Raw genomic sequence first — 24542 nt, 5'->3', positions numbered from 1 at the left:
TGCGTTGAAGAGAATAAAATCCTACTGTAGATCAACTCATACACAAGAACGTTTATCCGGCTTGGCACTAATATCCACTGAAAAGTCATTTCTACATAAACTTTGCAAGTGGCCCAACTGTAATTTCAAGGACGAAGTCATCAACGTATTTTCGTCCCAATCAAGACGTCTGGAATTCACATAAATATGATAGGAATTTTATTATAGGGATATTTTATGTAATAATAGGGTCAGTGGTAGCCCAAACCCTTTACCAGTATATGCCACTGGTACGCAGTGAAGGAAATAGTTCTATGTTTCTTTACAAGAGATTATGATGCGGAGCATGCACAAACAACTCATTTGACTCCACCCACGTTAGGAGCTTCCTTCCCTCTGCTCTGTCCCCGCTCATGAAGTTCAAGGTAACTTGCAATAACAGTATATACACAGCGTGTCTAGAGAAACATTTCGTTATTATAAACTGCTATAATTTAATTTGTAATTACGCATATTACGAAATTCATACTGGTGCCATTAGAAAGAAAGGCTCAAAGAATTTCAGTGGATGTATAATTGTAATTGTTGACAGAAAACAATAGATGGCACCATAAGAAAAGAAACGCTCTTGTGGCATTGTTGGATATAAGTAAATTGTGTTAAATTGTGTAAATGTTTACGTTCCAACTCAATGTGAGACTGCCTCAGTGGTGTGTTGGTCAGTATGATGGCTTCCAGATCTGGAGGTCCCGGGTTCGACTCTGTGAATTTTTCTTGAAAAAGAAAAATTACCTGGGTGTCTAGAGTCTGGAAATTTGTATGAATGTGAGTGTGTTGGGTTAATATCAATTAGCCAATCATCAAAAATATAAAAAAAATACAATATATTATCGCCACGGCCTCATACTTACAGGTGTCCTACAAGCAAAACTCAGCTCGAACTCCTCTCGGAGCGCATGCTACATCCCTCTTACCCCCTGCAGTAGGCTTGAGAGCATGCCGGCAACGGGAGCATACGTCATCTGCGCGAGACAGTCACGCTCGCTAGTTTCTGCGCACTGAATTTTCCTTGTTGGATGCCTATAACATGCCGGCATCATACAATAACGTGCGGTGTGCTTTTAAAACATATTGTTAAATGGGTATTATTATTATTATTATTATTATTATTATTATTATTATTATTATTATTATTATTATTATTATTATTATTATTATTATTTCATATACGAGTACGTTGACATTCTTAACTCTTAATATCTCTTTAATAATAATTTTTAATCACATACATGAATATTCGTCCTTAGCACAAGACATTGCAACCTCGGTTTTAGTCCACATGGATTAGACAAGTAGGTGTCATTTTATAATGGAAGCAGCTTATTGGTTGCAACAATGAAATTGAGGCGAGTGATTGGAGTGGCGACACAAGAAATTGAAAACAATAATACAATTAAATTTCAAAGACCTGCCGAATGTTAACCAATATACATAAACTACGCTCCTTTGGGTTCGCAATAACTCTCCCAATGCTGCAGAATTCTAACGAAGTTGAAATGTAAACATTCACACGATTTGACACAATTTGTTTCTATCCAACAATGCCACAATGACAAGCGAAAGAGCGATAACAGTGTATTTTTTTTCTTATGGTGTTTTTCGTCAACAATTAAACTTACACATCCCCTGAAATTCTTTGGGCCGTTCTTTCTAGTGGTACCGGTATGAATTTCGTAATACGCATAGTTACAAAATTATAGCAGTTTATAATAACGGAATGTTTCTGTGGGGGTTTTGGATGAACGACTACATCCTTTATTGTCTGATCTTTCTGGCCAATCTTCTTACAATAACCACATGTAACATCGGTACTGGAAATGCTATAATTTTATAATTAGCCTATAATTAATGTATGTTGGAAATAATACTAAATTACAATGCGTTACTGTCGTATACAGTTAGTTCGTCTCTTTTAGCAGCTGGTTGAACAGTAAATTCCGTGATGATGATAATAATAATAATAATAATAATAATAATAATAATAATAATAATAATAATGAAATAGGAGCCCTTCTCTCTCTCTCTCTCTCTCTCTCTCTCTCTCTTGAATAATAATAATCACAGGTAGGAAGTTTGCGCCAAAACAATAGATTTCAGTTGAATACAGCGAGGAGTATAGATCTCAAACGCGCCTCGCCCTGCTCCCGCTCGCTACAGACGATACACAGTATGTTCATATAAACAACGCACAGTATGATTTTGTGGAGCTGTGTACAGTCGTGAATAGTTTGAAGAATATTGTTACTTTATATTAATATTATGAACAAAGTGAACTATTCTGTTATTATATTACAGCCTCGCGGCCCTCTTGGTGCTATTCGATAGTAGGCTACGTGCCGGCACTGAGTTTTCCCTTCTCCCTTCCTCACATTCATTATCATCCTCATCCATTCCCTACAGTACAGTTACACGAACACTTCCACATACACTCATCCTAGTACATCGCCGAAGTGGTGTGCAACTTAAAAATATGTCACAGTCCTGCCATCTATCCGCAGTATGTGGAACCCGAACCACGTTAAGTGAAGTGGGTAGGCATTACATATACACATACACTAAATGTTAATATTATGCATGAAGTAAAAAGTAAATTCATCTGTTATTAAATAAATATGCAAACAGGAGTGTAATACGTTTCACTTTTCCCCGATTATTCTTCGTTAAATGTTGACGTCTCGTACTGTTACGCATTCGATTGCATTACAGGCCAAGTTCATTTAACATCAGAATTACGATACGAATTTCCTAGCTGTCATTACAATAGAAATGGAACAATTTATTGAAAACAATGTTATGGGTTTAATATTATGGACACGCGAGATACACAATTAGATTCACACACGCACGCACGCGCGCGCGCACACACACATATATATGTACACATTATTAATAAAACTGATTAAAAATATCATGACAAAAAATTTGTTTCCAAGTCATTTCTATATGATAAAATATTTTATAAAATTCCTAACTAATCAGATGCTCAATTTGTCAATTTATGTCTCTCTACCTGAAGATGATTTTTAAAAAATCTAAAATATTTGTGGATATATAACCTTGTGATGTGAAACTTAAAAACAGAAATTTGTTTTCTGTATTAATTGATAAGATGTTGACTGAAATTATAAAACGATTCTGTACATTATCGACCCGACAGTCAGGTTCGAGGCACAGAAACAACAGCCCGCTGAAGTCTACGCAGAAAAATGCAGAATTTATGAGCCCACAGTTCTATTCTATTCGGAGAAATATCATCTCACCTCCACTGAAGTAGTTGGGCTAATGGCACAATACCTCGCCTCTTTGCCAGTTTCTGCAAGACGTTCCAGCTGAACAACGACTTCATTCGTGATGTTTCCCTTACTGCTATCAGAGGATCACTTGTCATTTTAAAATGCCACCTGTACTTTGTTTCCTAAAACGGAAGAACTTTTGTTTGAACGTCTAATCTGTTTGTTTACTATGTTTAGGCCTGTTATATGTATGTTATTATTTTTCCTGTACTTAATTTCCCTTTTTTGTTCATTCCCCACATTTCTCTTTTGTGGTCTGTTTTTTTTTTCGCTCTGTGTCTTTGTTATGCTTTGTCCAATGAGGCAGTCCCGTTATTGGGAAAGCTGAAAGAGTGTCTTTCTTATTATACAGGCCTACTTTAAACTTATCTGAAATATTAACCTCAATATGACTTTTAAATAAGTGCAAAGCTGAATTGATAAACATTCCAACTAAATTTTCCGATGTATGTTGTGTGTTGCATAGGTTACCATTCTGTAAAAAAGAATAGGTTTGTCTGAAGTCCGACACTAAGCCTGTGTTTTTTAATCTTGCAAATATTTATTCTAAATTCTTATTTATGAAACGTATACCTACAGCTCTTTAGCGTTCCTAAAAATTTACTTCACTGGACTTAGAGTGTTACCCAATTCAGGTTTTCAATGACTATTTCAATAATATATGGTTTTTACGTTTCTTTTAGAAACAGGAATATACAAAATAATCGCAATTTTTTTTACGTGAAGGAAGAATCCACATACAAATGTTAAATGAAATATAGAGTATATTGTTTATTTTATTACTCTAAATCGAGTACACACATTTCATAGAATAAAATAATGAGATTTCCATAAATCCCCTGTCAAATTCTTAAATACTACACTAAACATTCTGGTACATAACATTCCATAAAATTTGACTGAGATGTAGGTACGTACCGTAATTTCAATTATCTTACTTTAAAAAAATAACACACAGAGTAGGTATATATACTTAAGTAGTCTATGTATGTGTAATGAAAATACATTCACAACTGTGACTTGTTCTCCCCCCCTATATTTCCTTCTCGCAGAAAAATGGCTGTTTATTTTCACAAGCGAAGTCAGCGAGCAAGAAATTTTTACCCAAGAGCCCGCAATCTTGATTCTTTCCATTAGGTTCGGTAGGGCTCCATTTCATGAACCCGGTGGTTGCAAGAGGATCATCTGAAAACGTAGTAAAGTAATGTTAGTTGCTTTCCGATAAAGGGCAGTAATTAGCAACTGAGTCATTAGCACTGCTCGACGGATCTGTTTTTGAATTTTCTTTGTGTATGAGACACTTCATCCCAGCGTGATGCACATTACATGTAAACATTTTACTTAAGAACTAATATATTTACTTGAAAAGAAAGACAATATAGAATTACAAAAATAGTATTTTACGCAAAATGAACGTACATGGCAATAATTTTGTGAATCGACCTTTTAGTGACATCGGAATTGAAGGGGTGAGAATGAGGTAGTCCAAAGAGATACTTCTAACAAAAATGGTTTTTGTGCGAGTTAATTTTCTACATACGAGAAAGCTACTATTAAAATATAAAAAAAAAAAAAAAATACTGAAGTATATGCCGAAGAAATTATGATACCGCACCTAATCGCATTGTATTCTAAAATTTAACACGCTCTCCTGTAGAATTTTGCCTGTGTGGCTTAGAACTTATCTCATTCTCCCCTTCTATTACATGCACTAATAATCCTAAAATATACATGGAAATATCAGCTAAAGATACCGGAATATGCACTTATATGTGCACTAAAAACTCAAAACAGCCGGCGAACGTACAATAATATAGATATTACGAAAAATAAAACACTAGCCATTAATGGGAAATATTCAAACTATTGGGTATAAACAAAAACAGAGGTACTTCAATTTTTTAGTTATTGCCTTACTGGCTATTGCTAATTTCATTAAAATAAATATGATATAGACAATTCATTTCTTTAATGGCTGCATAAAATTTTGTGACACAATTATCTTTCCCATGTTTTCAAAAACTAATTTGTTTCTCCAGTCAGCAAAAATAAACTTGTGGATAGATAGATGACATGACGTGAGGGGACAACGCTTATAATCTGGTAACACGACAGGATTAACATCCACTTCGCTATCGTATCCTTGAAGCACTTCGCTAATTTCCCTCATCTACAGACTTGACATTCTTTACTTTACCTGACGACGTGTTTTCTTGACAAAATTTATTTAGAACTCCTTGATTTCACTTGCGGAATACGTACAAACTACGGAAATTAAACAGAAAAGACAAAATAGTAGAGACCAACTCATTAATACAGGGGTTCCCAACCGGTGTGCCGCGAAATTTTGGAATTGAGAAATAAATTTTATGCCATCCAGAAAGTCTCTTTACAACTCATTTTTTATTTACAACGAAGTCTTCGATATGGTATATTTTATTCTGAGACAGACTTTACGAATGAAATGTGAACACCTGCAACAATGCTTAGTAATTCGTTTATTCTTCCCACTTAATAATAAACAGAGTTCAGAATCGTCAGAACATATTGGTCAGTTTCAGTATCCTAGTATTTGTGAGCGGATGATAAAACAGTTTTGATAAAACCGTCGCACTATTTAGATTTTATCATGGACAAATTTTGAATTCGAAAAAGACAATCTGAATCGAGTTCTGGATTAGATGACTGCGATGCTAATTCAAATAATGTGAGCGAGAATTCCCTCAGGGTTCACAAAAACGTACCGCTTTTCGTAAATAAAGTGATGAATACTTGCAATACGGTTTTTCGTGGCATGGAGATGAATATAAACAAACTCCTGAGTGTCTTACACTGAAAACACATTTAGAACTGCCGTTTTCGAAATCATTTTGTATCAGCATTTTCTACCATGAAAATATGAAATCTAAACAAAAGAACAGACCGAAGATGATTTACGTGTTGGCCTGTCAACTATAAGGCCACGTATAGGGAAACTCTGTGCAACCCACCAAGTACAGACCTCACATTAATTTAAAAAGATGAGTTTTCAAAAACGATAATAAAAATCTTTTATCGGGCATCCAGCATAAATAGGCTAGGATTTTTGACACATACCTTTGTTTTTTTTAATGCCACTCAAGTTGCTGCTTGTTTTTCTTAGAATTTTTGATTGCGTGTTAACATCGACATATCTAGAACACTGACTGTCCGACACCACATAGAAGTTATCAGTGCTTTTTTCTAGTGGAACGCGCTGGAACGACGCTCCGGCACCTTTTTGTTGAATTTTTTTTTATCATGGAACAAAATATATGTGAATAACTATGTTTTCAATATAATTTTTATTTTTAATTCCGCTTAGACCTTAAAAGCCTTAGTTGGACGAAAAAGACAAAATTTCCGTGCAGTGAACAGTAATCATTTCCCTGTCCGCTACAAAATATTCTACACAGAGTTCAACTAATTATCTTTTTTCCAGGTGAAAGCACTGATTGTTATTATTATATTAATATTATTACAAATAAAAAAATAAATAAGTGTGCGCGATATCGTGGACGTTCGGTAAAGTGTGTCGTTAGTCAAAAAAGTTTGGGAACTACTGGATTAAAATATCAAGGAACATCAAAAACAAACATACAAACTTGAGTCGCCCCACTGTCAACTACACCGTACACTGAAGTCTATTAATAATGCATACCTTAAAATCATAAGCACCAAGTAAATAATTTTAATGAGAATTATTGCTTTCCGCTCTATTTTAGTAGTTTGTGCGTTTCCTCCAAGTCAAATCAAGGAGCCATGAATAAATTTTGTGGAGAAAACGCGTCGTAAGCTAAAGTAAATAATTACTACATGTTTAACTAAAGAATATAAAAACAGAGAACAGTTTTCGCCAAATAAATAAAAATATGCATGAAATAAATGATTTTAATATCAAAATATGCACAAACTCCAAAATATGCATATACTGTATAATGATCGAACAATAATGCGTCAATTATCTCAATGAAATTTGAAATATTTAATTAGCAAGTTTCATTGAGATATTCAGCTTTGATACTGTGCATTTCCATGTAAGTCTCTTCACTATAATATGAATTACCATACCAGCACATATAAATAATAATGCCTTAAATCAGGGCTTCACAAATGCTCAAAATTGCACGCGCGCAATGCATGGTGCAACGAGGCACAGCGTACTGCTGTGGGGTACCCAAATACATCTTCCGCGATTATTGCAGTTAAGTCTAGGGGGCAGAACTAGACGGCGGAACCTGAGTGAATAGGTTACGCAGTTAAGCGATCGAGCTATATATATTTTAGTAGGTTATTTTACGGCGCTTTATAAACAACTTAGGTTATTTAACGTCTGAATGAGATTAAGGTGATAATACCGGTGAAATGAGTCCGGGGTCCAGCACCGATAGTTACTCTAGATAGTTGCTCTAGAGATGAACAAAACTAAATGCCGCTCTAGCTCGCTGTGTTCGCTGCATTTCGTCGCCCGAGTTCTTAATGGTTCTAAGTCCAATTAAAAAAATTAATTATTGTATCCGTGCGAGACTTATGGACACAAAGAATATATATTTTTTATAAAAGCATGAAAATGTAGTAAAACAAAGTTTAAATTTACAATTCGTTTTAGGTCTAACTCCCAACGTAAGAGTAATTTGAATTCTTAATGGATGTATCTCCAAACGCCAATCATAGTACAGACTACAGTCATGTGATTATGTATTTTGAAGTGAATGAGGAGTTACTGAGAGTGTATAAAGAATATTTCCTAAGCACCCTTGATATTAACCAGAAAAGGCTTTATCATAGTTTTTATAATGTAATAAATACAGAAACTGGTGTTCCTCGTTCCACCACCGAAGGAAAACACACTAACAGAGGTATTCCACAAAAACAACTTGATAAAGTTCGAGAGCATATAAAGTCATTTCCAGTAATTGATTCTCATTACCGTCGAGTCTTATCAAGTCGTCATTATCTGGATTAAAATTTGAATATATCACGCATGTATTCATTGTACAAAGAGTTTTCAAGCCAACCTGTTAAAGAGAATATTTACACAGGGACATCACTTTATTTTTACCAACATTTTTAACATTAACCTGGCTATACTCGGAAACACTGTTGCCCCCTTCCATTACAGGAGTTTGATGTTGTTAGTGCAATATGTAAACAAATCATTTTACTAGGTATAGGAGGAGAGAAAAGTAGTGTATCCATTTATGTTGTAGGGAAATACGATATTACGATTTTCAGTTTGATCATCACTTTTATGGAATTTATCAAAATACAGTTGAGTAGTAACATTTTTTTTCAAAAACTCAACTTTTCAGGCGGCTATGTTCATTATGTAATGTCTACTTTATTTAGCATATTAATTTTATTATTGGTGTTAACATACAATTTAGAGAGTGCATTTAAATTGTTGAGCTCATAAGTAAAGGGCTGTAAGTGCACTTAAGCTACTTTTGAGAAAATGGGGTTTAAATATTTAAGCTTTCGTAAAATCGGTGAATTTTTTATTTAAATTTTAATGTGTGATGCGATTAAAATATCCCTTTGCCACTAAAATTTTAGATACTTTAGCTTACACTGGATGCACTTAACTCATGTTATTACAAATGTCACTAGCATTCCTTTGCTTCTAGCCACCTCAATTCAAAAAAAGCTAATCTGAATTTTTGAACAAGTTGCTGAAAATGGTTGCCGTTCATTACAATGCAGGCTTCAATTCTTTACGCATATTATTAAAAACATTTTGAAGCATATTCTCTGAAATTGAATTTATCGTTTCTTGAATATAATTTTTTAGTACGATATTATTAATATAGGTTCTTTCTTCTATAGAAAACGCAACCATATTTCTGAAACACACTATACACTGCAGTGTTTACTTCACTGCTTGGAGACTTTGAATGCAACAGCGGCCGTAAGTTTGTGTGTCTGACGGGAGCAAGGACATTAGTGAAGGGGTGGGAGTGAAGTACATTCAGAAATGCAGGTACAATAAAAATGCAAGTAAAAATAAAATGATGTCCCTGTAGAAAGGTTTTTTTGTACAGAGTTTAACGTCAGTTTCTTTAAGCCTAAAGCAGATAGGTGTGATCATTGTGAGGCATTTAAAATGTAATGTAAAATCTACTGATGATGAAGTCAAATGTAACACATACCATGTTTTTAGAAAAAATGAAGGGAAGCAAGAAAAAGATAGGGATAAAGAGGATTTTAAGACAGGAGATCAAACCACAGCATTAGTTTGTTATGACCTAGAAAATGCTTTTGCATTACCTAAAGCAAGCGTATCAAATTTTTTCTATAAAAGAAAAATAAATTGTTATAATTTAACAGCTTTTTGTTTTGTGGATAGAAAAACGTACTGCTCAATTTGGAATGAATCTCAGTCCGGGAGAGCCGGGAATGATATTGTTAGTGCTCTGGTTTCAATTCTCAATAAAATCTGAATAAACAATCCCAAGGTTACAAGATTAAACGTTGGTCCGACTCATGTGTTCCGTAAAATAGAAACAGTATCATGTCAATAGCCCTCTTGCACTTTTTAAGTAACAATCAGACAATTATCAGCATAGAACAAAGGTTTTCGGAACCCGGTCTATTCTTGTGCAAGAGTTTGATGCAGTGCACAGTGTCATTGAAAACAAACTAAAATTTACAGAAATATTCAGCCCAGTATCATTAATAAGAAACATTAAAACAATTCAAACTCACAAAGTGCACCTAATTGTACATGAAATGATGACGAAAGACTACTTTAACTATAAGATGGCTATTTGGAAAGCCATGAATTTCTCTACTATACCTTACTGTAAATTTAAACATATTGTTTACAATAAAGAAAATATTTTTGTAATCAAGTAGGTCTATAGGTTTGCTATAACAGTGAATTTGTTGATGTAAAGCTTTTTAAAGAAAAATCAACAAGAACACATTTTGTGACATCTTCTGAAGGGAATAATATGAATTTAACCATGCCCAGTGTTTCCCCTTGTGCCAGTCACGTGAGTATTCCTTCTGCAAAAGTGAAAGATCTTATGTCAATGTATCCCTATATGCCGACAGTTGATGTACAATTTTACAAAAATGTGTTTAAAACATGTTAAAAATAGACATTAGTAGTGTTTTGGATATACACCATCTAGTAGTTAAAGGATTTTGACATTTATATTGTCATAGGTTCTATCTCCAATACATTTGTTTACAATATAGCCATTATGTACCAGTGAAAATAATTGTTTAAGTGCTCAATAAATATTTCGTAACTAATATCAAATTGTTGTGTATTTTATTTTTCTATATCTTCACTATAAAAATTATTATAGCATTCATAACCTACAATCACTATTTTCTCAGAATCAAGATTTGTGGAGTTAGCACAGTTAAAAACTTAAGCAACGATTTGTCTTTCGAGTCTCGCTCGTCATTTTCGAAATAGCATTTGGTCGGCTTGAAAAGATTACGTACCTTTGAATAACATACTCGTACATCATTGAAATAAATAACATTAATGTTTAAACGAGACAAAAAGACAAAACAGAACAGTATTTAGTTATCAAAATGTTCTGGTTCTATTATATATTACCTATGGTTATATAAATAGAAAAAAAATCTCAAATAAATTTGTATTTTTAAGAAACATAAAACATGACATTAATATCTTTTTACTTGAGATTGCACACTTGATCTCAAACATATGAAAAGAAAATTCCTAGCCTTTCAATAAAGGCCTAGTAATCAAATAAAGACTGGAGAACGGATTAGTATACACTGAAAGGCAGAGATGTTTCAAATAGGCTACTTGATTGTTTATACATGTACGAGCCCGTATAACAGTTGCCAAAGTAGATAAATATAAACAACTGTGGCGATTCAAGGCTGCTTCGGGACTTCGGAGGATGATCAATATCGAGTCTCGGAAGACTCGGTAGTCTTTACGTCAAGAACGCGAAGTAATAAAACATTGTCGTGCGGGTTTTCGGTTTTGCGGGCGCTGTTAGTCTCACTTTCTCGATCGTTGTTCATCTCTAATTTGATCATATTGGGTTGTGGAAAAATCTCAACCCGGACCATCTGGTTTCGCGGCCAGACTCGCTGACCGTTACTCTTAGGTTGTGACAACATGTAAAGATAATTGTGTGGTATCGATCACTGAACTTTGTTTACTTTAAGTTTTACTCAACTCGTAAATGTGAACGATTTTTTTCTGTCCTCAAGTGTACAAAACAAAATTGCGGTCGAGTATTTCAGATGTTAATTTAAACCATATTATCAGGGTTTCTGTCAGTCTACTATTGCTCCTGATATAACTGGTACCATCGCAAAAAAAAAAAAAAAAACAGGGAAAGAAACATCAATAGGCTACGTTTTATGTCAAGTGTTATGTTTCTGTCCATAAAAAAATTCAAGTTATCTGAACACACTTCCTGTCAGATATTACTTTAATAAAAACAAAAATTGTAAATATATATGTGACTTACATTTATTTATTTCGCCGTCACGTATACAGTTTGCTTCGATTCCCTATCGGGGCAAGTTACCTGGCTGAGGATTTTTCCGAAGTTTTCCCTCAACCCAATATGAGCAAATGCTGGGTAACTTTCGGTGTTGGACCCCGGACTCATTTCACTGGCATTATCACCTTCATTTCATTCAGACACTAAATAACCTGAGCTGTTGATAAAGCGCCGTAAAATAACCTACTAAAAAAATATACAGTTTGCACTGACACTCCCTCAGTATTGTCTTGTTATTGCACGTGCAAAGTGCATTGCGCAGTGCAGTGCACTCTGTGAAGCTCTGTCTTAAATAATGCACGAGTTAATAAATGACTCACACTTACTGAAAACAGTGACGTATTCCCCTTCTTTGTACTGGTCGTGGAAGCCGATCCACGCCCAGTTCTGCGTTGTGGCACCGGCGTAATTAGGATACTTCTGAAAGAAGTAGTTCATGGCTCTGGCTTCCTCTTCGGAGTTGAGGATTAGGAGATGTGTGCCCTCCTCTTTGCAGGCATCGAGGGCCTCGTGCCACCTTCTCACCTCGGGGTTCAGTTTGTAGTATCCAAGCCCGGGAACCAATTCGTATCCCGGAGCCCTGGGCGCTTGTCGGGCAGAAGTGGGTGCTGTAGAAATTGAAATCTCCCCTCATATTCTGAACACAGGTCTCCATAGCAGACAGACAAATATAACAAAACATCTGCCATGCTGTCAATACAGCGCGAACTGAAGAGTCACCTATTATGTTGGGCCCGTAATGCTGCTGTGTCTGGCTACTCCAAACAAATGGGCCAAGCACAAAGACATAGTGGGTCCAGCAGTGTATTGTAAGGTTCGTTCCAACAACAGTCAGGAACCGTCCGTAACTATCGTGAGCATGCGCAATACAGAAAAAGCGTTCCAACACAATCCGAACCAGTCCTGAACCGGAAACATGTACTGCAGTCGGGCGTTCCAACAAACTTTTGACACGGGTTCTGAACTGTCAGAAGTAGTCCGCGGATTGAGGCATGTACGGAAGAGTACGCGAGACGCGCATGCGCATAAGGTCACCAACGTCTCCTGGATACTGAAGAAATACATGATCGACTGTTCACATCAATGAGGTTAAGATGAAAAGTGACAGTGCAGACGAATAATTAAACTAGAGATTTAATTTAAATTTTCAACAAAAAGAAAGGGAATGACAATTATCTGGGTATTGAAATAGCTAATCACAATTTCAACATGTAGCTTTAATTAAAAGTATAATAAATAACGTAGATAAATTATTAATTAAAAAAAAAACTATTTTTAGATGAGAATCCCCAAGTACACGGCATTGAATTAGCGCAATTTTTGCCTTCCATAATTTTTTTCATCTTTTTATAGAAAATGATCGAAATTATATTTTCTGCAATTAGAATTATCTGCGAAACGATAATAATTAAAAATTCCCGTTCTTAGCAAAGATGATTACAGTTATAGCATCTCTGGATTTAGTACATAACGATCCGCGAAAGCGTTCCAACAACGTCAAGTCCAGTTTCAATCCCATAGCAGATGCTCGACTAGCGCATGCGCATAAGATGGTACAGGAACCGTACATGAACTGATCTATGAACCGCTTATTGGAACGAACTTGTAGATGACTCTTCAGGTATTACTTATTTGTACTGAAGATGGAATCTGTATACAGTTCCGAAACGTTACACATGTTAAGTTCCAGGACTGGGTGGAATATCCAAAATTCTGCTTCTGAACATAGTCACCGCAAAAGAATCAATCAATCAATCAATCAATCAATCAATCGATCGATCGATCGATGAGGGAGGAAGGAGTATGTTTGGGCATGGATTCGATTCCCACTTTGACTGGTTACCTGGTTAGATTTTTCCCAATCGTAAGGAAAATGTCAGGTAATCTATAGCGAATCCTCGGCATCATCTTGCCAAATACCGTCTCGCTACCTCCAATTCCATCGACGCTAAATAATCTAGTAGCTGATACAGCGTCGCTAAATAACCATGTAAAATAAGGAGTAAACTAAAAGATACACGAGTTTGCGTCGTTGCAAGGGTACTTGGGACTCATCTTAACTTCTACGTGAGCTCCTTGCCTAAAGGTCGCTTATCTCACTTCGTTCACTTATGGGACTTGAGTAAATTTTTCAGGGAGGGTGGGGCGAAAAAAACTCGTAAACTAGCAAGACCGTTAAATGACTGGGCAATAAGATTAATTGTCGCAGAGCCGAAGAAGATAAGTAACACCGCCAAAAACAATTCCCTTTGCTGGTAGAAGATAAAGGAAGGGCTGCCAATTTCAACCTAAAGTGTACTAACTGATTATAAAAACATGTTAATTTGTTTGGTGCTGTTTTCATTACCAGCATGTAAAAAACATTTGGTTCAGTAAGGATATATTAACATTTCTACAATTCCTGGTTAGTACAAAACCTATTCAGATAATGGAGTAATGGTGGAATTAAAATAGCAGGGGACATTCAAGTACTGAGAGGGAACACAGATCCACTGTAAATCTGTTCGCCACAAATTCCACAGAAAGAAATACTCTCGCCCACTTGACTGGTGCCCCGCTGAGTATTTGTTACAGTTTCATTTATAATGTTGGACGGCACCTGTAATGGTGGCGTATATGTCTATGGCCTCTGTATCTTCACATTTCTCTGTGGAATGGTCGATATCAACTTGCCACGGGCCGACGTCTTTTTGTTGCGCATGATGACCTAGGTGCACCTGTAAGATAAGAAGATAGCTACTGACACTACGATCACCATCACCATCACCAACACTATCACCACTACCATCACCACCAGACTGAAGTATAGGTACTTATGAAACGCCAGAGATCTGCTTTACAGGAAGCTTTACCTGAAAGACTAGATAATATATACGTCACTATGTACGTTAACAGAAAACCACAATTCCAAGTCACACAGAGTTTGTGTGCACTCGATGTGGGTCTCTGGCGTTTCGTCAGCCCACGCGAGTTGTGTGGATATAAAGTTAAAAGTTGAGACGGTGTCGGATGGAGTTCCCGGGTAGCTCAGTTGGCAGAGCGCTGGTACGTTCAACCAGAGGTCCCGGGATCGATACCCGGCCGCGGAACAATTTTTCCCTTGAAATTATTAAAAATAGATATTGACGTAATTTAAAGTATAATATAGGCCTAAACCTAAATGTAAGGAAGAAATATATATATTTTTCTTCCTTTTTTTTTTCGAAAACTATCCTCGTTTTTTAAGGTTTGTGTCCTCTTTTTTATCGATGTTAATCTAGTCACTATATATAAGTATAATTAGTGAGACAATAACAAACAAATAGTAGCAGTAGTAGTAGTAGTAGTAGTAGTAGTAGTAGTAGTAGTAGTAGTAATAATAATAATAATAATAATAATAATAATAATAATGATAATTTTATAATTTAAATATTTATTTTGTAACATATATAATATTATTATATATTGAGAAACTTGAAACAATTATTATTATTTTATTATAATCATTATTGTTAACGAGAATTGTTTTAAAAATAGAGGGAAATCTCAGAAGTAATGCACACTGTGTATCTGCTCCCATATCCATGGATATGAGCCTGAAATTTACGATTTGCTTCGATAGAAATGTGTAGTGACTATACAGCACACCGTAGTACCATTTCCCGATAGTCTCGACGTATCTGTGGTCATATTTCTACAGAAGACAACCAACGCACTCGAAGACTGAAACCATCATCGGACATAATTTTTGTTGCCAATTTTTTGGAAGAAGACAGACTGATCACTTGTTTAGACGTAGCCCGTAGGAAACTGAGCCCAAAAATTCGTCAGATCCAGCTACAGCTATTGGAAGTTTGGTGTGCTTTTGTCTACAATAATGCAAGACCACAAATCGCAGAGCCAGTGAATGCTTTACGACCGATTACAAGTGGGGAAACAAACCTTCAGCCAGCCTACAGTCCGGACATGAATCCACCTGACTATGATCTTTTCCCGAAAATAAACAATCCACTTCGGAGTCAACTTTTTATAATGTTAAAAGATCTGAATACAACTGTTATCCAACGCATAAACTTCAAATGAGAATTATGCGGCATCTCAAAAGCTACCACAATGTTGGGAAGTAGTCACAACGCTGAATGGGGACTATTTTGAACGTTCTTGATGTTAGTGGAATGAAAAAATAAAATTCGTGTCAATGAAATAAGTTTGTTCATTACTTCTAGGATCACCCTTGTGTTCCCTTAGTTTTATTTCTAAGTTTCTTTTGAATGAGTCGAACCTCCCCATGCCAATAACTCTGCTACAGAAAAGAATAATAAAAATATGCCTTAATAAACCTCTTTATTATCCTTGTGCTGTATTCAGAATTTAAAGTATTTGACTTCCATGAAATTTATAACATTACTGAATTTCGTACATAAAAACTGAAATATATTTAATTTATATTTACATAAATATAAAACCAAAAGATCAGACAACAGTAGCAACTTCGGGTTTATAACATGATAATAGATAAATTCCCAAACATACAATTTGCTAATGCCCCTTATTTTAAAAAAATTATTAAAATTGCTGTTAACAGAGAAAATTGTGATATCTGTGTTTCTTCTTCTTCTTCTTCTTTTCTTCTATTACTTTTTACTCTCTTATTCTATAAAATGTCTTAACATTAACGTATGTGAAATGCCCCCTGAGCATGAGTATGTAACTTACTCTTTCTGGGAGTGCTAGAGAGTTCTTATGTTAAAAAAATCAATATGTAGGCTATCTTTGTTCTGACAATAAAGTATTATTATTATTATTATTATTATTATTATTATTATTATTATTATTATTTTATAGTATCAAACTTGCAAGAAACAAACCAAAAGATGCGTTAGATGTAATTTTGCATTGTAGTACGTAATTATATTAAAATTGGAGATATAGCCTTCGAAGAGGAGAAAAAATTCAAATATCTTGAAGCAACAGTAACAAATGTAAATGACACTCGGGAGGAAATTAAACGCAGAATAAATATGGAAAATGCGTGTTATTACTTAGTTGAGAAGCTTTTGTCATCTAGTCTGCTTTCAAACAATCTTAAAAGTTAGAATTTATAAAACAGTTATATTACCGGTTGTTCTGTATGGTTGTGAAACTTGGACTCTCACTTTGAGAGAGGAACAGAGATTAAGGGTGTTTGAGAATAAGATTCTTAGGGAAATATTTGTGACTAAGAGGGATGAAGTTACAGGAGAATGGAGAAAGTTACACAATGAGAACTGCACGCATTGTTTTCTTCACCTGACATAATTAGGAACATTAAATCCAGACGCTTGAGATGGGCAGGGTATGTAGCACTTATGGGTGAATCCAGAAGTGCATATAGAGTGTTAGTTGGGAGACCGGAGGGAAAAAGACCTTTGGGGAGGCCGCGACGTAGATGGGAGGATAATATTAAAATATATATGAGAGGGTAGGATATGATGATAGAGACTGGATTAATCTTGCACAGGATAGGGACCGACGGCGGGCTTATGTGAGGGCAGCAATGAAAGCCATACGTATGTAAGTAATTATATTATAATTAATAATGAAATACATGTCCCCAATAAAGATTTATTTACTTATATTCCGAAAATGAGCTGTCGGGAAATTGCACCCTTACACAAGGAAATCGGGATATTGTCATTCGGCAAAATCATCATTCGGGGTATTCTACTGGATTCGGAATTATGTACGGAAATCAACACTCTGTTTTAGTAAATAACAGATCACACATATAATACAATATATTCATCTCGTCGTAACTTTCACAGAACCACCCACGTAGCTCTATTGGCTGAGGCGCTTTCCTGCCGATCCGAAGTTGCGCTGGGGTGTGGGTTTGATTCCAGCTTGGGTCGATTACCTGGTTGGCGTTTTCTGAGGTTTTCCCCAATAAGGCGAATGTCAGATAATCTATGGCGAATTCTCGCCTCATATCGCCAAGTACCATAGGCTATCACTATCACTAATTCTATCTAGATAACTGTTAGTATAGCGTCAAAAACAAAAATACCATTCCATAGATGCTGTATGTTTCACAAAAACACCATATCTTCCTTGAAATCTAAAAGCTGCTGGATAACGGTTTTGGAAAAGTCACCTTTGATGGCAGCGATCCAAAAAAAATCTGAGATGTCAATTCTCCTGCATCCTACCCTATTACAAGGCAGCAGGTACATAGACCTATGTCTCACCTGAGCAACCCAATGTCCTGTTTCATTTCGGAGACTTCGGATGGTGAACTTGAAGGCCGAGGACCGTGATGAGTTGCAGGATGACCCTTCGCAGTTCCTCACCCAGTACAACAGGCAACAGAATAGAATCGCAGAGTACTTCATCCTGAAGCTTTCTGAATCAGCGCATGGGACCCGCGGGTTATATAGTACCAAAGGCTGCTCGTCATGCGGCTTATACGACGCTTAGAGGATAAAATATGTTGCAAATACCTACGTGGCCAGATTAACATCAGCAATCGAGATCACTTACCACAGCACATGTGTGTTAATGATGTGAGATTACTTATACGTCACAGACACAACCTCACTCAAAATATCTTCAACACCAATTGGAGATTCGTCACATCGCGGAAGACATAGTCGCTGGTTTGAGTCTAGTTAAGTTGGTGTGACATTCAAAATTCATAAAATGACTCTATGGCGAACAAGATAGAGAAGTAGAAAATTGTTATGAGTGATTGGATAGGTGTAGGTTTGTCAGCAGATATAGATATAGATATAGATAAGCATGCAGATGCAAGTTACGTATCTAGGTGGTGAGATGCGAGTGTAAACAAGTAGACAGATGGTCAGGGAAACAAAAACACGAGGTGAGGTTGACAGGATGAGTTCGTTTATGGCTAAACAGACATGTTTGTACTGTACATATCAGGCTATTTCGTAAATATCTTACAATTAAATTTGATTTTTCAGATACATATTTTACATTTTTTATCAATTTTAAATATTAATAGTGTTATTTAACAAACACAAAATATGGAACATAAGTTCTATGTATTTTATATTTACATTTTATTTTTACATATTACATTTTCGGCAAATCAGCAAAACCATATACAAATCAGTCAAACTGAACACATTTGTTACTACGATATTAGACTCTTATTACATATAATTCATTATATTAATTATTTTAATTTATTGTTATGTTTATCACTGTGAATACTATATTCGATTTACGTTTTAGATGTCGTTATAACATTTTAATATCTGATGATGCCGTATAGGCGAAAACGTTCATATATTTTCTTTAGTAAGATGTATCAGCAAATGTTAATTTGCAATAAATGATAAATGATGTGACTGAGAAACTTTAAATAAATTCATAATCTTGGGCGTAAGTAGCTCATTTGAGGTACTGGAGACTACCACTTAACTTCCGACTTCACATTCTACCGCAGAGACAATTATGTATCGGACCAATACGAGTAGATCTGAACGCAAACATTACTGAGTGACGGATTGTACAAGTAGCGTATCATAGTTTCCAGCTCTCGCTGGTCGCCTAAAATCCACCACTGATGCACAGTGCTTTACTATGTGTTCGTTTTTAAAGCGGCGAAGCGGAGAGGACATGAACGGGGGTATCTTCTTTCCTTTTTCCTTCTCCTTTACGCCCAGGGCTGGTATATATAGCATATAGATATACAAAGTGAGCCGTAAGTAATGTCATTAATTTCAGGGGATTATTCTTTGAGATATTTCAGTAAAACGTTTAGTAGAATTTTTTTCGTTTTAGCTTTCTTTTCGAGATAAAAAGTTTGTTAAATGAAACTTTTCATAGAGTATTTTGGGAAAGTATTAATTTAATTCCCAATATACTAGGTCAATTTAAGAGAGCAGTGATAATAAATGATTGAAAGAATTTTAGTTTTGTCCTTTAAATGTGCAGAATATGATCTGAACAAATGTAACTTTTCGTTTTGAAAAGGAATTTTAAAATATTATATATTTGTTCGGATCAAATTTCTGGACATTTAGCCTAAAGAAGTAAACTAAAATTATTTCAATAATTTATTATCATAATACAGTAAAATGCTCTCTTAAATTGACCGAGCATATTGGAAATTAAATCAATGGCTTCCCGAAAACACGCTATAAAATGTTTCATATAAAACAATTTTTTTCTCGAAAAGGAAGACAATTCTATTAATATTTTTATATAAAATATCTCAAAGAATAACCTCCTGAAATTAATGGCATTATTTACGGTTCACCTTGTATAAATAGAGATTTATAAAAATGGAAAAAAGCACACACGAATTTAGATATAGATACAGGCCTGCAAGGTATTTCAAAATGCCTATTCCTAATTTTCAAATGTGATAGAAGGCATGTACAGTAATTAATCATTTCTTCTTAATAATGTAGTATCAGGAAATGTTTACGTATCGCGGTAATGTGGTAATAGTCAACAATCTTAATTGACCTTATTATGGGCTATGGCTGTATTCATTCTGTTTTAGCTACTCCCGTCACCATGGAAATAATTGAAGTTATGTTTTCATTGTAAGTTCCAAAATAACTTCTGTCAGATCTGTTTATAAATTTTCAATTATTACAAATGCATCGGTTTACAAAAATATTTGAATTAGCAGACATGCATATGGCATATGCAGCAACTTATTGCAATGTTAATGTGGTCGTAATTTTGAGGAGGCATTTTATAATATTTTCAAGAACATTTTCATAGTATTTCAATAATTTATTATAGGCCTATAATCATCAAAGTTAAATAAGTCACTTTTCACCTTGGGATTCCTAAAAATCTTCATAACTTTCATATCATTATACAGGGTGTATTAAAAGGTAAGGTCAATCCATAAGGAAGTGGTAGAGGATATGATTTGCTGCAAAATATGTTAATACAATTTTTCCGAATTCGAGCTCGTTTTTTGAGTAGCACGAAGATCAACTTGCCTATGAATGTCAAACTCTGTGGACACATTTAGTATTTTATTTCCCTAATCTTGGTAAGTACATGGATAAGCATAACCTATTCTGGTATTTCATTAAATTCTCTCAGGACAAAATATAGCCCATTCCAGCATAGGGCCTACACAATAATTCAGCGTTCAGTCTATTTTGCATTGCAAGTTCCATGTCGTCTGTTGTCTTTCTCCGCTATAGTTTTATGGATCTTTGCGAATGTGAGAACTGTACACATGTTCCTTCTGTTATTTCAAGTCTGGCGACTGCAATAGCCAAGAAACTAGACGGTTCCTAATCACTACCAGTTGTAGAAACCGAATGTAGGCTATAAAAGTACAGTACACTGAACACGGCAGAAAAATAAAACGATAAATGGAGCCATGGAATACGACAGTCAAAGAAAAAATTGTTATCGTGCAATTAAAAAATGGGTACGAAATCGGTAAAATGGTATTAACATTTTTTGCACCAAATCAGGTCCTCTATTACCTCTTTAACCTTACCTCTTTGACCTTACCTTTTGATACACACTGTATATTGAAAGGGAAACATTTCCGGACTGCATTTTATTACGAAGAAATGTTTCATAATGTGCTCTCCATTACATCTGAAAATCAGGAACCTCTCTGTACAGAAACAGACGGATAGGCAGTCAAACGGATAAAGAGGCAGACAGCTATCTAGATAGATGCAGAGGGAGACAAAATACAGACAGCTAGATAGAAAGAGAGACTCATGTTGTAAAAATAGGCTATATGCATCCAGTAATTATATATATATATATATATATATATATATATATATATATATATATGTAGAATAAAGACGAACGGACGGACGGATGGATGGATGAATACATAGATACAATATAAAGATGAATAAATAAGTCAATGAATAAGTCAGTAAATAAGTAACCATTAAATAAGTAAGTGAATAAGTTAATGGATACGAAAATAAATAATAAAGTAAATGAATATACAAACATATAAATAAATAAATAAATAAATATGCAAGTGAATAAATCAATAAATGAGTAAGCAAGTGAATAAATAAGTAAAGAATTAAGTAAACAAATAAATAAATAGACAAATAAATGTTGATTGGAAGTTTGAATGATCAGCTGCTGGTAGATTTTTTATTATAATTGAAGATATATAATTTGTCTGTGTACTTAAATAAAACATACATCTTATTTCCAAAACAATAATTTCAAAGAAGCTTTAATAATTAACCAATAATACATGAAATAATTAAATCTTCCAAATGTAATAATGTTTTATGCACCGCCGTCTGGATACCTTCGCCTAGCGTCTCGTTGTTAACTGCCTGCTCTATGCTATAGTTTAACATGGAACCCGCCGTACACATGTATTGACATAATTCTCCGTTATCGGCGCCACCCAACGCACACGTATCAGTACAATGGTGTGGTGTATAGCAGTGTGTATCTATACATGTCGGTGTTTGAGCACAGATTTACATAGTCGCAAACGTAGTAATAATTGAAAATGGTTAATTGTTGTGTGCCTTTTTGTAAATCCAAACAGGGAAAATCTAGTTCGGTAGGAATAAGATTTCATGAAATTCCTTCGGCCGAAGAACTTCGAGAAAAATGGCTAGCTGTTATAAGAAGACAAGGTGATACCAAAGGAAGTAAGTGGATTCCATCCGATTATGCACGTGTTTGTAGCCTTCATTTCCAAGAAGAAGACTATAGGGAAAATTGTAAAAGAAAGATTTTAAAGCCTGGTGTTGTACCAACTATATTTCTTGATTATCCAAGCTATGTTCAGAAAAGCAAGAATACTCCTCGGAAAATACGAGAAAGGATACATCGAGAAGAACGACAAATAATCAACAATGAAGTGGGTCCATCAATAGAAAATAGTGGAAATGAAAGGCATGTAGAGAGTGGCATCGGAATTCAAGTTGATTTTCCGACAAGAAATAATGTTTACCAGAAGATAATAGCAGGCTTCGATCCAGAATACAGAGACTGCAAAACCAATTGGCGGACGTAAAATCTGAACTTGAAAGTGCGCAGAAGAAGCTCGACGAGTGTCCATAAATAAAGAAAATCAATATGATAAAAGAGGCTGCAAACGAAAAGAAACAGAAAGCTGTGTACCTATTGGACCAAATTAACAATTGCGAAAGGAAAAAAACCGGAGTGGTCAGAACAATCTATTCGATACTGTGTTGCGTGGAGAATAGCATCCCTAAAGGTTATGAGCACGGTAGAACTTCAGGATTTATTTCAGCTCCTTCACGAAGTACTCTAGACAGGTACATGGGTCATATTGACTGTGATGTGGGAATTTCACAGTTGGTAAAGGACAGACTTAAAACTGAGTGTGAGAACCTGCAATCAATAGAGAAGATTGTCTCAGTTATCGTTGATGAAATGGCAATAAAGGAACGCCTTATCTATGACAGGACAATTGATAAATTCATTGGAGCAGTCAATGCTGACGGGGTGTATGACGCAAGCATAGGAAAATATCCTGTGTTAGCAAACAAGCTACTCTGTTTTGTGGTAAACGGTTTGTCTACAAAGCACACTATTCCCGCGGCTTATTTCCTAGTTAGAGGTCTGCAGGGCTCCGACCTTCACCTTTTAGTTAAGCAAGTGATCAATGCTGTAGAAGACTGTGGTTTCTATGTACTTAGGATAGTGACAGATAATCACAGGGCTAATGTTTCTATGTTTAAGCAATATGGAGGCGGAGAATTCAAGACGTGTGTCCCTCATCCATGCGATCATAATCGTAAACTTTACTTCAGTTTTGATTATTGCCATGTACTTAAGAATATCAGGTCTCAGTTCCTGGATAGAGAACTCACAGACGGCAATGGTGTAATTAGTTCTAAATATCTAAAGGAAATTTATCGATTACAGAGAGATCTGACTGTGAAGCCAGTTCGCTATTTAACAAAAAAACATGTTGAACCCACCAACTTGGAAAAGATGAATGCCCTGTCCGCTGTTCAGATATTCTCTCCTGATGTAACGGCCACAATAGGATTCATAAAGAACAATCAGTCCCAGTTAAACTGTAAGATCGATTTTTCAGAAGCAGATTCAACAATCCAATTTATGAAGTCAATTTACAGATTTTTTACGTTTCATGATATCACAGACAGAACTCAGCATCTTAGACAAAATAATGAAGACTGCATGCATTTCTATTGCGTAGCTGATGAAAGGCTACAATAGCTAAACGAAGATTTCAGTGAATATATTATGAAAATTCAAACTGACTCAAAGCGTGCGAAAATGAAGGGCCTAACCAATGAGACCGTAGAAGCGCTCTTGTTTACAGTGAAATCTACAGTAGAATGTGTGACTTTCCTGCTGCAAAACGGGTTCTTTTATGTCCTTACTAGGAGATTTTCCGGAGATCCCGAGGAGGCTGTATTTAGCGCAGTCAGAATGGGAGGTGGATCTAATGACATTACAGATGCACGTAGAGCAGCATGTGCCATAAAAAGAATGCTAAAATCTGGCATCATGATTTCTTCTAAAAGTGCCAACGTTGTTAGCAGAAATCAAAATTACTGTGGCGAAAGCTTACCAGTGCTGGATCTGTTGATGAAAATATTCTTCCAGATTACGTAACTGTCCTCGATAGAATTCGAGAGCCTGAAATTACGGTTTTCATAAACCTGCAAACAGCCACTCAAGCATTGGTTTGTGGATATTTGATTCGTGTGGTGGATGAAAA

The 24542-nt window shown here is 35.4% G+C and overlaps 1 protein-coding gene across 1 annotated transcript; it reads right to left on the bottom strand.

Annotated features, from left to right (window-relative positions):
• Nucleotides 1–4096: 4096 nt before the first annotated feature.
• On the bottom strand, nt 4097–18207 carry LOC138713009 (hemolymph lipopolysaccharide-binding protein-like). The gene is made up of 4 exons (XM_069844691.1): nt 18064–18207; nt 14457–14574; nt 12184–12465; nt 4097–4517 (listed from the first exon to the last, which is right to left on the bottom strand). The coding sequence occupies exons 1-4, from the start codon at nt 18205–18207 to the stop codon at nt 4366–4368; spliced, it is 696 nt and encodes a 231-aa protein (XP_069700792.1). The 3' UTR covers nt 4097–4365.
• Nucleotides 18208–24542: the final 6335 nt, after the last annotated feature.

This window comes from Periplaneta americana, chromosome 14 (genome assembly GCF_040183065.1).
Source record: "Periplaneta americana isolate PAMFEO1 chromosome 14, P.americana_PAMFEO1_priV1, whole genome shotgun sequence".
In the NCBI taxonomy this organism is placed as follows: domain Eukaryota; kingdom Metazoa; phylum Arthropoda; class Insecta; order Blattodea; family Blattidae; genus Periplaneta; species Periplaneta americana.
This window is presented reverse-complemented; position numbering and strand designations above follow the sequence as displayed.

Bases quoted from the DNA above. Each gene is read 5' to 3' on its own strand.
- LOC138713009 (XM_069844691.1), bottom strand. From the start codon at position 18,207: ATGAAGTACTCTGCGATTCTATTCTGTTGCCTGTTGTACTGGGTGAGG. The intron at 14,575-18,063 runs GTGAGACATAGG...CTTATCTTACAG, and splicing joins CAGGACATTGGGTTGCTCAG to GTGCACCTAGGTCATCATGC. The intron at 4,518-12,183 runs GTAAGTGTGAGT...CTACGTTTTCAG, and splicing joins GGAATACGTCACTGTTTTCA to ATGATCCTCTTGCAACCACC.